Genomic DNA, 17,504 nt, shown 5'->3' on the forward strand with positions numbered 1-17,504 from the left:
CAACTAACACTCCTTATTTTATGATGATCAATCATGTCAATCCCAAAACTAACTCATTAAAGTACTACAAACATAAAAATATTCAATTGTAATCAGGGGAAGAGTTAGGGTACCGTAACGGCATTCATTAAAAATAATTATGTTGTATATATAAAATTAAAATTATTCTTATGAATATATGGTAGACGTTAAACTTTTTTTTTTGACTTTTTCATATGCTTTTTTCTTTGTTGTTTACATCTCCTTATAAGTGAAAAATTCTGTCTTGGCTAATGATCGTAATACCATAGAAATGACAAGATGGAATTGCTAGTGCTAAGCACCCTTCACTTTCATTCTCAAGACAGTGAGTTTGAGTCACTGAGGGGGCAAAAAGATGGGAGGGGTAAAAAAGAAAAAAGTAATACCAGAGAAATTAAAGACTAACACCACATTGATTAAAGCATTAATCATATTATCATAACTAGGTACACATGCTAATACAAGAAGAATTAAGAAAATGCAAAAAAGGAAAGGAGAAAAAGTACTAGTACATTTTTTTCTCTCTCTACATGATATTCTTCCTCTTAATTTCTAGCTAAACTAGGGTTTAAACCACCCACCAGTCCACCACTATCATCACATGGCTATAGGAACTTGTGCTTTCAATAAATTCAGGAATTATAAGTCAAATATTGGACACAGCCAGCAATCAAAAGGATCTCCAAAAAGATCTGCCTTTGCCTTCTGATGACTAATAAGTACTCTTTTGGCTTCCACTGATTTAAATAAAAATACTCCCAGCCTTGATAATAGGGTGATTTACTTTATAGTCCTCCATCCACATGTTATTATATACTAGAGGCTAGCTATAGTCAGGTTTAATGGATCTCCCTGCACAAATTAACAAAATAATTGTCAGCTCTAATAATTGTATTTAACCTCTAATGATTGAATTAAACATAAATTAGAATGCTGTGATATTTTTGTTTCACTTGAATTATTCCTAATTAAAAACAATGATGGATAGCTTACCAAATTGTTGTGTAGGGCAAGGCAGTGTCCTGGTGTTACATTAATGGAAAGAACAAAAGTTGTTGCTGAATCCTGACTGATTTATTATTTTTTGTCTTTGGTCTTCTGCACCCCATAAGAGCTGTCCAATTCCCTGAAAAAAAAAAATATATGTACTTTTTCATGTTAGAAAATTTCACATCATGTATATTAAGTAACTATTTTTACTATTTCTCAATCATATTCTACAGTTTTTTTCTATGTACCGACGGTTGATAAAAATATATTTTTGAAATCTTCGTTATAATATCGAATTAGTTGATAACCTGATAAGATAATGACTAAGTAACTAACCAAGTATCACACGTTATAATGTGTCATAAAAGTGTCCGATATCAATTCCATCATTAGTGTGTCTTATTAGGTGTTTGTCTATTTGGTGATTATGTATATAGTCTTATACATAATGACTATATTCAATGAATATGCAATACCTGATGAATGGAATTAGGGAAATGGGCTTGTTGAAACATAAGTGATGCTGAATTATCCAAAAAAGGATAGCCACTATTAGTGTTAGGAATAACTTCAGCTGCTTGTGATGTAGTAGTGCTAGCTTGCTGAATATTTGGTAGTTGTGTCTCCAAGCCACTCAAATTCTGAAAAAAGAAAAGAGCCCGATAAATTTCATGACCAAATAAATATTTGAAGATAATTTTTCAAAATCTACGGTTAAACGATAGCTTAACTGGACCAACTTTTTTGTATATATATATATATATACCTGGTCATCAGGCCTGACCATGAGTGCATCTAAGTCCATGCCAAAGTCATAGTACATTGGATTCAAAGAAGCAAGTTTCATTGACAGAAACTGAAACATGGGAAACACGTATTGTAATTAGTACTAATATTTTTAATTATACAATGTTAAATAAAGAGAATATATTATTAATTATCCTCTTTTTACCTCAACTTGATTTTGCAAAGATTGGACATAATTGATTATCTCATCCAACATAAGGGCCTTCCCAGTTACCTGATTTCATTCAAGTCACATGATAATTGTCAGAAGAATTTTTATAAAATAAAAGAAGATTTAAATACTATACTTTCTTGAAAAAGTGTCACTCTACTCATGTACATGGAAAGACAAATAAAAGACAAGAAAAATTACTGAATTAACTTTGTTATTCACCTTGTCACAACCAGGAACAAGAGATTGCAGCATTTTCATCCTTTCACTTATTTTCTCTCTCCTCACCTGAAATCATATCACAAGTTAAATAGTAAGAATACTGTTGCACATAAATAATGTAGTAGGACTAGTACAGTAGTAATAATTTTCCTAGAACACCGACTGTAATGACGAGCGGTAAATATTCTTTTATTCTTAATTATAAGTCACGAGTTCGAACACTGCTGTAAAATAATTTTTGATAAGAAGCATTTTAGAACAAATTCAAATTTAGTTGGATCATTATGAGTACCAAAAAAAAATAATGTTCATAGCACATTGGTAAAAATTAGTTACCCTTTCAGCAAGACTATGGCTGTCAGTTGCTTGGCCTCTTCTTGCTCTAACATGAATGTAGCCTGTTGGTGCCTCTTCATTAGCTTTTTTCTCATCTTTGGCTACTAATTTGCTATTGCTCTTGTTCTTTTTCCCATTATCACCTTGTGTTACATTCTAATAGGGAAAAGAAAAAAGAATAATTATTAATCCCAATTCTAAAAAATTGATTAAGAAGATGAAAATTTAGATGACAATAAATGGAGAATTCCAATTACCTTAGAATTTGCAGAAGTCATAGAAGAAGACCCTTCTCTGGATTTTCTTTTCTTGTCCATAGGACTAGTAACATTAGGCTTATTATTTCCACTTTCCATTTTATCAGTAACAGAAGAAGAGTCCATATCCAAGCTTATACTGCTACTACTTTTGTTAGTAACATTTGTGTTTTGGTCAAGGCAATAGCTATTTTCATTAACATTAACATTATTGGTAGGGAATTCTGGTTGGTAAAATTGAGAAAAACAATTTTGGACAACACAAGAATTGTTTGGTTCCTCAAAAAAGCCAGACATTTTTAGAGGTGAACTTGGCAAAAATACTGAATCAAGAAGAGAAGGGGTATTGTGTTGTTGTAATTGGTATGATGAAAAAGTAGACATCTTTTTCAAGTTTATGATTTGCTTTGGAATTCTAAATGGAAGGCTTCAAGAAAGTGATGGAAGAGAGAAATTGTAAACAGAGGAAATAGTCAAGAGGAACTGAAAAAATAATAATGGGTCTCAGAATGTCACAAAGGGTCAGGTTTATATAAAGATGAAGAGAGAGATAGGAAATAAACTTTTTTTTAGTTTAAAATTACTCCTACTAAAATTATTTTTCTTCAAGCTCATTTACATGCATTTGACTGGTCTTATCAAGCTTGGAGGGAAGGTGGGGCCTAGTTAATAATATGCTACTAGCTTAAGTCTATAGACAAAACTCTGTTTTTTTTTGTTTTTTTTTTGTTAAATTGAAATTTATGTCTAATGTATTACTTAAATAATTAAGTAGATAATGAGTGTGAAGTCGATTGGATAGAGGTAAGTATTTCTTTGTTCTTAATCAAAAGATTTTGGGTTTGAGTGTTGTTGGGTGGTCGCCTATTAAGAAGTGTTTTATCTCAATATGGGACTTTTTGATGTAAATTTAAATTTAGTTGGATCCTAATCAGAGGCGGACCAACATGTGTTAGTAGGGGTGCACGTGCACCCATTAACATCGAAAAAAATTATGTGTATATACCTTCAGAAATTGGGATATAATTAATAATGCACCCCAACATGAATGATAGTGCACTTAGGTAGTGCACATGGGTGAGCTGGCTGAAGTCATTGCTTCCATCCACACGACTAGGGATTGATCCCTGAGTCACACAATATTTTTGCTTTTATTTTCAATACTTGGCTTATTGCTAAATTTATAACATCAAAATTGTTGGATTGGGAATTCGAACCTGCGACCATTCCGTAAAATGAATCATCCTTATTTTTGCTTTTATTTTTAATACTTGGCTTATTGTTAAATTTATAACATCAAAATTGTTGGATTGAGAATTCGAACCCGTGATCATCCCGTAAAATGAATCATCCTGACCATTGATCTACCACAACCAATTATTCAATAACATTAAAAGTAAGCTTCATATTACTATAAGAAAGTAAAGTTATTAGCTTAGAACTCATATTTGTTCTATATATTTATCTTTTTAGTACTTTCATGTCTTTGGCGACCAATTGAATATGATAATATCCCTTAATTGACACTGAAAGTTTTTCTAACGTCTTAAGATAATATTGTGCACCACAATATTGTCAAAAGTAATAAGCGTAAAAAAACTTCACGATCTATTGTGTTTAAGTACAAAGGACAAATAAAGTGTGAGATTTAATGAAAAAAGGCATAAAGAGAGAAAAAATATAAATATATGTCTAGTCCAACACTAATAATATAAGCATAAATGACAAATATATGAACAATTTTTTTTTCTTTTGATAAAGTGAAATAGTCCGTCTCTTTAGAAAGCTTCATTAACAAGGGAAAGTATGTAGTAGAAATTAGAACCTAAGCTGCACATTAAGCGTGGCGAACGCTCAACACATTTTGAGTCTTGCTTCGAGGCTTATGCGCGCCTTTGACAACACCGGTGCATCCACAAGCTTCAAATCCTGGATTCGTCTCTGATCCTAATATAAGTATCGAAGACAGGCAGCGAATCGAAAAATGATAATGATGTCAGAACAACAGTAGTGGAGTATCATTAAAACAATGTGTACTTGTTTGGCGCTCCAAGAATTATAGAAGGTAGAGGCACACTGAAAAATAATTGAGGAAGGTGATTAGACGAGGTATGACAAACTTCAGTTTGGTGAAGAGATGACACTAGATAGAACATAGAAAGGCATAGAGGTTGAAGATTATGATAGAAAGATACTAGGTAGCCGACTGTTGTCGATTTTTTGTTGGAGAGGTAGGGGGCTAGTGTCGTCCCTCTTCTAAGTATTAGTAGTATTTTTCAATGTACATTAGGAGGATACTATTTATTGCTTTATTTGTTTTGTATCTTGTTTGTTTGCTGTCATATTTTTCTTGCAATTCTACTTCGAAAATGTTTTATTTAAGCCGAATGTCTATCGAAAATAATCTTTTTACCCCACAAAAATAGAAGTGAAATTTGCGTAATCCTATGCTCCCTAAATCCTACTCGTCAGATTATCATGGATATATTTTTTTTTCATGGTTATCAGAATTATCTTGGCTAAATTGTTGTTGTTACCTGTTGGTGTTAAATTTTCCTCAAACATGCAGGGCAACGATAAATTATAATGAAAATGTCAGTTGCTTTTTGGGGGGTCTTCGATTGAATGGCTCTTTTTCTCAGTGAATCAGAAATGCAAACACTGGGGATATGATTATTCAAGCCAGTTATATAAATGACAAGTCACAAGAGTTGGAACGTAATAAAAACATCCATTTATTGCTCTTAATAATATTCGTTGAACTTGTATTTCTCTTCTTAAATTATTGTACTAATCATAAATCCCTATACTTAATCTACTAATATTAATCCTAGCATTAGTTCGAAAAATAACTTACCTACTGACCTACATCTGTGTCTAAATTAAAACTGCATTATTGTCCCATAATTACTACATTGGCAACTTAGCTCATTCACTTTCTTTTACCAGTATATAGAGGTACCAAATAACTCTATACTAAAAAATACTGGAAAGAAAGATAAAAAAGAACGATAAAAAAGAACCACCTTTCTTTTTCTTTTTCTTTTTCTTTTTGGTCTCTATTGAGACTTAAAATCGTTTTTTTTTAATGAATTTGTATCCCTCTATTAGGAGTAACGTACAGTCAAGTCATACATTATACATATATGGTCTAACTTTGGATTAATAAGAAAGTCAAGAACAAAACAGATACATTAGTTGGTGAGGTTTTTTTTTCCAAGATGGTGTCCGTCTCATCAGTAGAGAAATAACTCTTAAAAGGGTATATTTGAGATCTGTTACTACGATAGGGGCATTATTGGGTCTATTTGCCAACAATGTGGGTAGGTCTGTCCTATTTCTAATAGTTTGGAACATTTTCGGACAAATCCAAAATAGTTCAGAGGTATTTTTCGTTCTTTGTTGTTGAAATAACATGTATATATCGGATGTGAGTAAACATTTACACATTTTTTAAGAGAAGCCATGGGATTGAATCTAAGCCAGACATAATAATAAGAGGGTAAAGAGAAGAAAATAATAATGAGAGAAAATAGTTCACAGAGCTCTCTTTTTTCGCAATTAAAACAAATTTAATATTCAAATTTGAGATATTCGCATTAACTAGTGTCTTGATCACCCTTATAAGGTAATATAAGAAAATGAACGTCCAAAATCATATAAAGAAAGCACAATTCATTCCGTCAATGAATCTATATATGTTGAATGTTTTTTGTCCTTGGTGACCTTAATATAGGAGTTTAAGGGCGTGTTTATCATCTGAACAACTCCTCTGGTCCATTCATTACAATTAATGTCCTTATAAGAATTTTAAAGATGTTCTATCCTCATTCTTCACCCAAATTGTAAATAGAACAGATAGTACCACAGATCCCAATTGAACATATAGTTGGGCTAACTGTTGTCTCAGTCCAGCCTGTTCTTGTTGCTCAATATTCATCAGTCTAAAAACGTGAAATAAATATTTGATCCAGCCCCTACCGAAAAGGAAAAATCCTACTCCTTACTGGGATAAACTTAACAACTAACGTTTGAAAATTACCTCAAAGGACTCATTTATTGGAAAGGTACAAGTTAAAATAGAAATTTACCTTTATAACTTAATTCATGCATTTGCAATTTTGCACACATAACATAATTATAATGTGTGTGTTGATATTTTGTATATAGAGGGAGCCAGCACATCATGTTGTTAGCAGCTAAGGATTTCCCTAATCAATATAAATCCTCTGGATTCTAAATTTCTCATTTGTGTTGGTTGATTAATTTCAGATCATGTTTATGTTGTTCCGGCGGGTACAATATCTGTATGTTTTCTATGCTAACTTCAAATTAAGTTCAAGAATAAGTTTTCAAAAACTACAATGAAGTTCAACATCTTCAAACACAAGGTCAAATGAATAATCAAATGAACGATCAAATAAAGTGTTTATCAACTATTAAGAAATGAAGATGAAGCAGAAATTTAAGAATTAAGTCCACCGACTTCATGGTGTGTCCTTAAGATATTTATTCCCCTCAAGTACCCGAGGTTATGGAACCTTTCCTCCCAGGATAAAATGATTCACTTTCTAAAAGCAGTACCTCAAACTTTCAGAAACTTTGAACACACTCAACAGTTTGATGATCATAAGAGAATTTTTAAGAAGAAAAAGAATGTTTTCAACTCTAAAAAATTGTCTTTACCTGAGGAAAATTCAGGTATTTCTAGTTATCAAGGTGTTGCTTCATGAAGAGAAACAATGGTTCAGAAAAGCGTACCCCTTCGTAAAGATGTAACTCTTTGGAATGTCACAACCCATTGGAAAGGTCATAATAACCGTTCAATTCGAAAAGGTGCCTATTCAAATTGCAATCTTTCTCTTAGTGTCTTTCCGAAAAAAATACCACCTTTTCATTTTTCATTCACACCTCTTAATAACCCAACAATCCCTCACATGAATTGGGAATGAATATCTTATCAAAATTTACGGAAAAGTATGTGATCAACAAGGAAAGATTGTTTGCATCTGGATAAGTGAGTTTCCCTTTAAACTTTTCGTAGTGAACATGCATCGGATGCACTCAGTCAATCGATAGATTTGATATCCTTGAACCTTCGAACTTTAATGTATACCTAGACAACACATGTCACACGACCAACCTTTTACCATTTATTGTTCTCACGATTTTATTTGTTTCAGCCATGAACACGTCCTGATTTCATGAGAGCCTAGAGAATAGGCCTTTACCAACATTCTCGTTGAAGCGGCTTCCACTTCACCCTTACATAGATGATTTATAAACGTTCAGTCTTATAGATTAAATTATTTGGTTAAATCTGCAAATTTAGATAACCATTAAAAAGCTTCACACCATAAGCCTTATCCTTGTTTCTTAAAAATAGTCTACATCATGAGAATGGGTTGAGTATATTGACAATGTTGAACTGTCAGTTAGGTAGAGTTACCGTCATGCTGACTTGTCCTAGGCCGTAAACCCATTCCTTTGATGTTCTCTCAAGTCCCTCTCTAGATAGGTCTTTTGTAAGTAGATCCAACACATCATCCTTTGACTTCACATAGTCAACACTGATAATTTAACTAGAGAGTAATTCTCTAACAGTATTATATCTCCGTCTTATATGATGAAATTTACTGTTATACATCATGCTCCCTGCCCTACCCATCGCCTCTTGGCTATGACAGTGTATACATACTGGTGCCAATAGTTTGGGTCAATAAGGAATATCTTCCAAAAAATTTGGGAGTCATTCAGCTTCTTCACCGGCTTAGCTTTATCTAATACGATAAATTCAGATTCCATTATAAAACTGACAATACATGTCTATTTGGACGATTTCCAAGAGACTGCTCATCCGCTTAAATTAAATGCATATCCACTCGTGAATTTTACTTCATTCGATTCGGTGATCTAATTTGCATCACAATATTCTTTAATTACCGTTGGATATTTATTATAATGCAAACTATAGTCTTGAGTGTATTTAAAATATTTCAAAACTCTTTCATTGTCATCTAATGAGTTTTATTAGAATTACTCATGTACCGACTCAATTTACTAATAGCACGTGCTATGTCTGTCCGTGTACAGTTCATGATATATATTAAATATCCCAACACTCTTGCGTAGTCCAACTATGAGTTATTTTCATCTTCATTCTTTTGAAGTGCAAAGCTCACGTCTAATGGAGTCTTGGCAATAGCGAAATTCAAATACTTGAATTTGTCAAGTACCTTTTCAATGTAATGAGACTCTGACAACGCTTCTTATTCCTAAAATCACATCCATAACTCCAAGGTCTTTATGTCAAACTTGCTCTCAAGCATTTGTTTTGTAGCATTTATGACAAAAATGTCTCTACTGATGATTAACATATCATCCACATACAGATAAACAATGATCTTGTGATTTGGAGTATCTTTAATGTAAACAAATTTATCACATTCATTTATTTTAAACCCATTTGCCAATATGGTTTGGTCAGACTTTGCATGCCATTGTTTGGGTGCTTGTTTTAGTCCATAAAGTGACTTAACAAGTTTGCACACCTTCTTTTATTTACTAGAAACCACAAAATCCTCCGGTTGTTTCATGTAAATTTTTCCTCCAGTTCTCTATTTAGAAATGTTGTTTTCACATTCATTTGATGAATTTTAAGATCATATACTGCCGCCAAAGCAACTAACATCCGAATTGACGTTATCCTTGTTACAGGCGAGTATGTATCAAAATATTCAAGGTCTTCCTTATGTTTGAAGCCTTTTAATATAAGTCTTGCCTTGTATTTGTCAATAGTACCATCCGCTTTCATTTTTCTTTTAAAGATCCATTTAAAACCTAAAGGTTTATTTCCTGGAGGAAGATCAACCAACTTCCAAGTATGGTTGCTCATGATAAAATCAATCTCACTATTAACTGCCTCTTTCTAAAAGAATGGGTCTGAAGACGACATCGTTTCTTTATATGTTTAAGGCTCATTTTCTAGGAGAAATGTTACAAAATTCGATTCATATGAAGTTGACGTTCTTTGGCGTGTACTACGTCTTGGATTCTCAGCATTATGTACATTCTCGCTTGGTTCATCTCGAGGTCGTTTAAACCCTCCATTAGATTGTTCATGTCTATTCTATACGGATAAATGTGTTCAAAGAGCTTAGCATTATCTGGTTCAATTACCGTATTTTCATTGATATCCGAATGTTCAGATTTATGAATAAAAAATCGACATACTTTACTACTTTTAACATACCCTATAAACACGCAGTCCATAGTCTTAGGTCCTATCTTCACCTTTTGACCAAACTCCCCAAGAACACAACAACATAAACACCAAAATCAGTCCACTAGTTCAAGAACTATGAACCCTTTTGATGACCTCTCTCGGATTCGCAAGAAGAATAAGAAGGGAAGTGATATAAAGAGTAAAACACACTAAAACAGCAACAACACTTGATGAACAAGATGCAATAACAACAACACATGGTTACAAGACGAGAACACAAACGGATTACACTAGATATAGACAAACGATTACAAGAAAGTAAAGATAGAGAGATAGACAAAGGCATGGTATAATATTAACAACCCAAAAGCTTATTCCACTTTTGGACCTTTAATATCACACACAACCTAAACCTATCTCTTACGTGACCTCAAGGGAACCGAAATTCTCAAGCAATCTCCGTTTCTAAGCAAATGATCAACACAAGGATTTCACCTTACTAAAGACTCTCAAAGAGGCTACAAAATATATTCTCCAAAATCCCCCAAAAATGACCAAATGAGATTCTATTTATACCTAGATTCTATTTATACCTAGGTTAACTTATTACAAATGACAAAAAAAAAACCTTGCAAAGGGCGGATGAACAGTGAACGCAGATGAATAGTGAACAGTTTTGGAGCTTGTGGGACCCCCGAGCTTGAGTCTTGACGCATTGGACCCGATTATGATCGTACCCGTATTATCCTCCCCTCCTTAGAAAGGATTTGTCCTCAAATCCGAACCTTGCAAAGCAATAAGAAGGACAAGCAAACAAAAGTTCCTCAAGTTATGAGGTTTAGGATTAGTGTAATCAATCATAGCATCTTGCCAAGGTGGCTCAAACTTCACATATACCCAAACATTCCTCTTACCCGAATACCCTACCACGGGAGAATCAAATAGTTTATCCACATAAGTGTGAAAAGAAACAAGGAACAAGCGTCGCTTACCAAGTGGAAAACATAGACTCTTCTTGGAACAACAATTAGACTTGAAAGTCGAGAGAGGAAAGCCATACATTCCATGCACATTAAAGCCATTTCAAAAGACATCCTCATCACCACACTTCAAATGATCACCGAAATCAAATGGGCAGAGTGTCCACGGGCACGGGTTGGGAATACACTTTATTACCCCAATACTACTACAATAATGATCAAATGTCCCCTCTATACTATCATGGTCAATAACAAAAACAACTAGATGGTCATCCTTAGTCATTCGGCTAACATGTTCAACATCATCATTTTCACACACAAGTTGGTCTTCATGACTTCCATAAGACAATGTACTATAACTTTCCACAATGGCTTTAATATTAGGTGAATCAACTAATGTATCCACAATTTCAAGTTGTTCATTATCATCACAAAATGAAGGCACATTCGGCTCACTTAAAGACAAACTACCATTCACACTTAGTTGGCTATTATCCTCATTCACTAGAGTGCAAAAGTTAGTTTGATTACCTTGTAGCTCATGTGGATCATGGCCACTCACGGGAATTTGATTAGGAAGGCTTGGATGCTCCATCAAGCTATCCTACTTCTTGCACAAAGAGCCTTCCGTCCCTTCTAATCTTCCTTCCATTCTGTACATTATTTGCCTATCTATGGCATCAAGCCTTGCCAGGATGGATTTAACCTAACTAGGCATTTCAGCTTCATTCGCCATTGTACCCATCAAGATCTAGTAAGGAAAAAACACGAAAACAACAAACACATTAAAGATTAGCAAAAATCAGTCCACAATTCGTCATAAAACAGTCCACAATGCGTCTCAAAATAGTCTACAATCCCTCACTTTCACACTTTGGATTTTTCACTCTATTGGCCTTACAAGTGTTGATAACTCGCTTATACTCCAATGAGGTTACTTGGTCCTAATTGTGGCTCGAGGTCGGAGTAGATTCTTATTTGAAACGACTCAAATAAGTAATGTACGAACTTGAACCAAAAAAGATACTACAATTCAAAAACAAGAAAAGCACACGACAAATAATGTTAACACGAAGAACGTACATAAAACTAACTTACAAGCTAGTAGGGTATTGCTAGGTTGTCAATTAGTGTCGAGCAAACAAACGAAACTAGCAAACAATAAAATGAAACTAAGAAATCTAAAATTTGAACTCAAAAATATTGTGTGAACAGTACTTTAGTGATGTGGCAGTCCACTATTGGCCTCGAGTTTTAGCAAAATTTTATTTCCCAATTTCAAGTCTTGATCAATATACAATTTTGAATTGGTGGATTTGGTTAATGGTGGGAAAAGTGGTCTTGGAGCCTTTTTGTTCAAATTTCAAAAGCAAAACTTGACTTCTTTGAACTTTCTCCTTGAAAAAAGGTCCTTAAATCAAGAAAAAGTAGATGAAAAGTCTTTGAAGTGATAGGGACAAGTCTTTCACTAACAACTACTACAAGCTTGTCTTTCACCTTTTTAGATCTAGTTTGCACTTTAAGGATTAACAAGATGAAGAACCTTAAGAACACAACAACAACTCCAAGAACAATAACAATTTCAGTTTCCAACTCCACTACAACAAGACCATCAAATCGGCCAAGGTTTAGGTAACAACAACATCTAACTCGGCCACACCTTGTTCACATCAACAACTTCAACAAGTTCAAGTTCAATCTTAGATTTGGACACTTTTTCGTGTTGATGAAAAAGAAACCAACACTAGAAACACTCTAAACAAAAAAAAGACTACAAATTCTAGACACACAAAAAACAAATCTTGGCCAAGATAACAACAACACATTTTTCAGCCAAGAACACAAAATGGACAGATTTGCACTTTTCTGGAAATTTTTTTCAGTTTTCAGCTTTTTTTTTTTTGAATTTTCATCCAAGAGAACCCAAGATTGGTAGTTTAGGAACACAACCAGCCTTTCTTTGATACCAAATGATACCAAAATCCCCAAGAACACAACAACACAAACACCAAAACCAGTCCACTAGTTCAAGAGCGATGGACCCTTTTGATGACCTCTCTTGGATTCGCAAGAAGAACAAGAAAGGAAGTGATATCAAGAGTAAAACACACTAAAACAGAAACAACACTTGATGAAAAAGATTGAATAACAACAACACACGGTTACAAGACGAGAACACAAACGGATTACACTAGATATAGACAAACGATTACAAGAAAGTAAAGATAGATAGATAGACAAAGGCATGATATAATATTAACAACTCAAAAGCTTATTCCACTTTTAGACCTTTAATATCACAGACAACCTAAACCTATCTCTTACGTGACCTCAAGGGAACCGGAATTCTCAAAAAATCTCCATTTCTAAGTAAATGATCAACACAAGTATTCCACCTTGTCCAAGGATTCCACCTTGCTAAAGACTCTCAAAGAGGCTACAAAATATATTCTCCAAAATCCCCCAAAAATGACCTAATGAGGTTCTATTTATACCTAGGTTAACTTATTACAAATGACAAAAAAAAAATCCTTGCAAAGGGCGGATGAACAATGAACGCGGATGAACAGTGAACAGTTTTGGAGCTTGTGGGACTTGTTCTCTACACTTCAAAGCTTGTTCCGTAGATGGGCAGTGATACCAGACAAGCCACGGAAGGCACGAAACACACTCCAAAACAGTCCACAAATCTTAAGGATATGAGGACCTTTTGGAGACCACTCTCGGATTCACTACAACAACAAGAATACAAGAATACAAAGGTGTTTTTGACACCAAAACAGCCACCAAAACGAGATGAACATAAGAAGATAGACAACAATATGATAAGAACAATGACAACAACAAACGGCTTGCACTAAACAAGAGGAAACACTACAAGATTCTAAGAAAAGAAAAGGGATAGATAGATAGACCAATGGTTGGTATAATCTTAAGAACCCAAGAGCCTATTCCACTCTTGGACTCTTAACACTACACACAACAAAAACCTATATCTTATCCACACTTTACTTGGATGCTTTATTGGATGGGTCCAATGCATTCTCACATACGTACATCCTCTTGGTCGTACCCGTATCATCCTCCCCTTCTTGAAAAAAATTCGACCTCAAATCTGTACCTCGCAAAATCAAGAGAAGACAACAAGCACACATCCTCAAGATCTGAGGGGTTAGGGTTAGCAAAATACACACATCATATTCCATGCTGGGGAAGGGGGTACAAACTTGGAGTATATCCATGGGTCCTTTGTGTTGAACATAAAAACCTTAGTACAAAAGACACAAAGGAAGTGGTCATCATCCACAAAAAGAGATAAGGAATAACTTTGTCTTACTTCATTAGCACCCATAACCAAACATTGCTTGTCGTCTTGACCAAGCATTAAGTGGGGAGTGTAGAGATTTCCACATTCCAAGAGGGTGCCGGGATCAAATAGAAAAATTAGCCAAGGGCCTAAGCCGAGGCTAGCACTTCCTTCCCCTAGAATGTCACTCCTACACTCACACACAAAAACATTTTCATACACATGGTCTCTATGAACAAAACTAATTGCAATGTTTTTACCACACAAGATGTTTTAGAGTCATGTGCATTATTAAGATCAAGTCTATAGAGATCATCACTAGAGAATTTTTAAGCATACTATTCACATGCTCAAGTAGTGAACTACATTTAAAAGTAAATTGATCATCATGCACACCAAGAGTACTCATTTCCGAGACTACACATTTCTTGCCCATAAGAGTACTCTCATCTTCCAAGAAAAGATTTTTATCTTTAGGAGGAATGTTGTCACACCATAGTGGGTTAGCATATCGGCTATAACCTTCAAGGCAAGTTATACCATAATTTTCACCACTAGGTTTATTAGGAGTGTTTATATAATCTTCAAACAAACATTAAACCTAAAGAGAGCATGTTCTATCTCACAGACAGATTTGGAACGAGCAAGTGCTTCGCTCTCTATAAGTTCACTATCAAGTACCAAAGATGTTTCAATCTCCTCTTTACCTTGGTGTGGGTTGGGGTAGCCCACCTCTTCATTCGGGAAGCTTTCGGAATAAGGTGTTTGGACAAGAGAAGTTGGATTTTGTGGGATAAGTTTAGGTAATAATTGGCGTAGCCTTTCCACGTGCCATTTCATTTCTTCAATATCATCATTGATGTGATCAAATGTGGCATCAAGATTAGTGGCAGCCATGGTACCTAAATCAAAGGAAAACAATAAACAACCAAACAAACTTGTTAGTTCAAAATGCCTCATCACACTCTCACTCTCGATTTTACCTCACACTTGGTTTCATAAGTGTTGAAAGTCAGCTTGTACTTCATGAGTGATTGAGGGTCGAGTCTACTCTTGTCCGAAATGGATTTTCGTTTGAGTTGACTCAAAGCAAATTTGTTTGCAGACTTGAACCAACAAGATACAATGAATTAACAAAAGAGAAAAGCACACAACAAACGTTTAACACGAATGAATGAACACAAAGACTAACTAACAATCTAGTACATGAGTACTAGTTTTCCAATTAGTATTGGAACCAACAAAATTAAAACTAAGAAACAACAAATGGAAACTACAAAATCTGAAATTTGAGCCAAAATTTGATGCGTGAACAGTAACTTGACGTGGCAGCCACGTATTGGTTGCGGTCTTTCTAACGAATTGTTAGCCACGTATTGGTTGCGGTCTTTCTAACGACTTGTTATTCTCAAATGTTCATGTCTTGGTCAAAAATTTAATTTGGCTTGGTGGAATTTTGTTTTAGGAGGAAAAAAATGAGTCTTGGAGTCTTTTTCCATTTTCAAGACTTTGACTTTACTTGTACTTCTCCTTAAAACATGGGTCCTTGAATCATGGAAAGTTGTTGGAAAGTGGTTGAGATGTGATTGACTAGTTGATGAGTGATGGTAAGTCTTTCAAGACTAACAAAGCTTCACCTTTTTCCCTTCACCTTTGTAGATCTAAGGTTCACTTTATTTTAACAAGCTATGAAGGTTGTGAAGAACTTCAAGAACAAAATTAACAATCACCAAGAACAACCAACAATAATCTCCAGGAACACAAAAAATTTCATACTGCCAACTTCCAATTTGTACAATACAATATCTTCAACACTTGGCCAAGAAAACTAAAACTTCAATAAAATGGTTATTAGGCCACCAATGAACAACAATATCACATGTCCAAGCTTATAACAACAACAAGATGAAGGCCACAAGGCGAAAACAGTCCACCGTAACAATGTTCAACAATAAATTGGCCAAGTCCAAGTTCACGACTACAACTTCAACAAATACAAGCTCAAACTTAGATTTAGACTCAAAGTGTTAGTGGAGAACAAAACTAACACTAGAAGCACTCAAGACAAGTAAAAATCTCGACCAAGACACAACAAGAACACAATTTTTGGCCAAGAACACAAAATTGACAGATTGTTATTTTTTCTGGAATTTTCAGATTTCAATTTTTTTATTTTATTTTTCAAGTGAGCTAGCCCAAGATTTGATTTGTAGGAACAAGATCAAGCCATGCTTTGATACCAAATGATACAGGACAAGCCACGGAAGGCACGAAATACACTCCAAAACAGTCCACAAATCTTAAGGATCTGAGGACCTTTTGGAGACCACTCCGGATTCACTACAACAACAAGAATACAAGAATACAAGGGTATTTTTGACACCAAAACAGACACCAAAACGTGATGAAAACAAGAAACTAGACAACAATACGATAAGAACAATAACAACAACAAACGGCTTGCACTAAACAAGAGGAAACACCACAAGATTATACTAAAAGAAAAGGAATAGATAGATAGACCAATGGTTGGTATAATCTTAAGAACCCAAGAGCATATTCTACTCTTGGACCCTTAACACTACACACAACAAAAACCTATCTCTTACGTTGGTACAAGAGTTACCTCGATCTCCCAAGTATCCAACGTTTACAAGCTTGAATCCAACCCGAGTGAATCCACACTCAATGTTGAAAATTCTAGTTACAAGTTTCGGTCATGGGAGCCTTTCTCATAAGAGAGAGAGTTTCAAGTGTTGCAACTTTAATATTCAACAAAAACTAATGACTAAAACCCTACATCATTCTATTTATAGTGTATTACAAATAATAGGTAAAATGACCAAAAGGTCCCTTTAATAAAATGTGACCAAGGGCGCCATTGGAGTGCAAGTTTAGGGTCGATTTTGGTGTGATCCAAGGTCTTCCCCACACTTCACTTGGATGCTTTATCGGATGGATCCAATGCATTCTCACATATGTGCATCCTCGTTGTCGTACCCGTATCAGGCAGCCCCTCAGCTCGAGTCTTGACGCATTGAACCCCGATCATAATTGTACCCGTATCATCTTTTTAGGCATAGCAACTTGGACTTTCGCGAGACACCCACACACTTTGAAATATTTCAAGTTGGGTTTCCTTACTTTCTATTGTTCATATGGAATTGATAGTGTCTTACTATGGGGCACTCTATTGAGTATTCGGTTA

General features: G+C 34.7%; 1 protein-coding gene across 3 annotated transcripts; it reads right to left on the minus strand.

Annotated features, from left to right (window-relative positions):
* Positions 1 to 415: 415 nt before the first annotated feature.
* On the minus strand, positions 416 to 3,390 carry LOC107866053 (transcription factor bHLH137-like). 3 transcript variants are annotated; one of them, XM_047407920.1, is made up of 8 exons: positions 2,785 to 3,390; positions 2,528 to 2,683; positions 2,192 to 2,257; positions 1,964 to 2,032; positions 1,778 to 1,867; positions 1,488 to 1,652; positions 1,015 to 1,147; positions 416 to 873 (listed from the first exon to the last, which is right to left on the minus strand). In XM_047407920.1, exons 1-7 carry the CDS (start codon positions 3,166 to 3,168, stop codon positions 1,055 to 1,057), a joined length of 1,023 nt encoding a protein of 340 aa, XP_047263876.1. In that variant the 5' UTR covers positions 3,169 to 3,390; the 3' UTR covers positions 416 to 873; positions 1,015 to 1,054.
* Positions 3,391 to 17,504: the final 14,114 nt, after the last annotated feature.

The sequence above is a fragment of the Capsicum annuum genome, chromosome 3, assembly GCF_002878395.1.
Source record: "Capsicum annuum cultivar UCD-10X-F1 chromosome 3, UCD10Xv1.1, whole genome shotgun sequence".
NCBI lineage: Eukaryota > Viridiplantae > Streptophyta > Magnoliopsida > Solanales > Solanaceae > Capsicum > Capsicum annuum.

Coding starts and splice junctions, on each gene's coding strand:
- LOC107866053 (XM_047407920.1), bottom strand. CDS start 3,168: ATGTCTACTTTTTCATCATACCAATTACAACAACACAATACCCCTTCT. Junction 2,684..2,784: donor TGACTTCTGCAAATTCTAAG/GTAATTGGAATT, acceptor TTTCCCTATTAG/AATGTAACACAAGGTGATAA. Junction 2,258..2,527: donor GCCATAGTCTTGCTGAAAGG/GTAACTAATTTT, acceptor ATATGATTTCAG/GTGAGGAGAGAGAAAATAAG.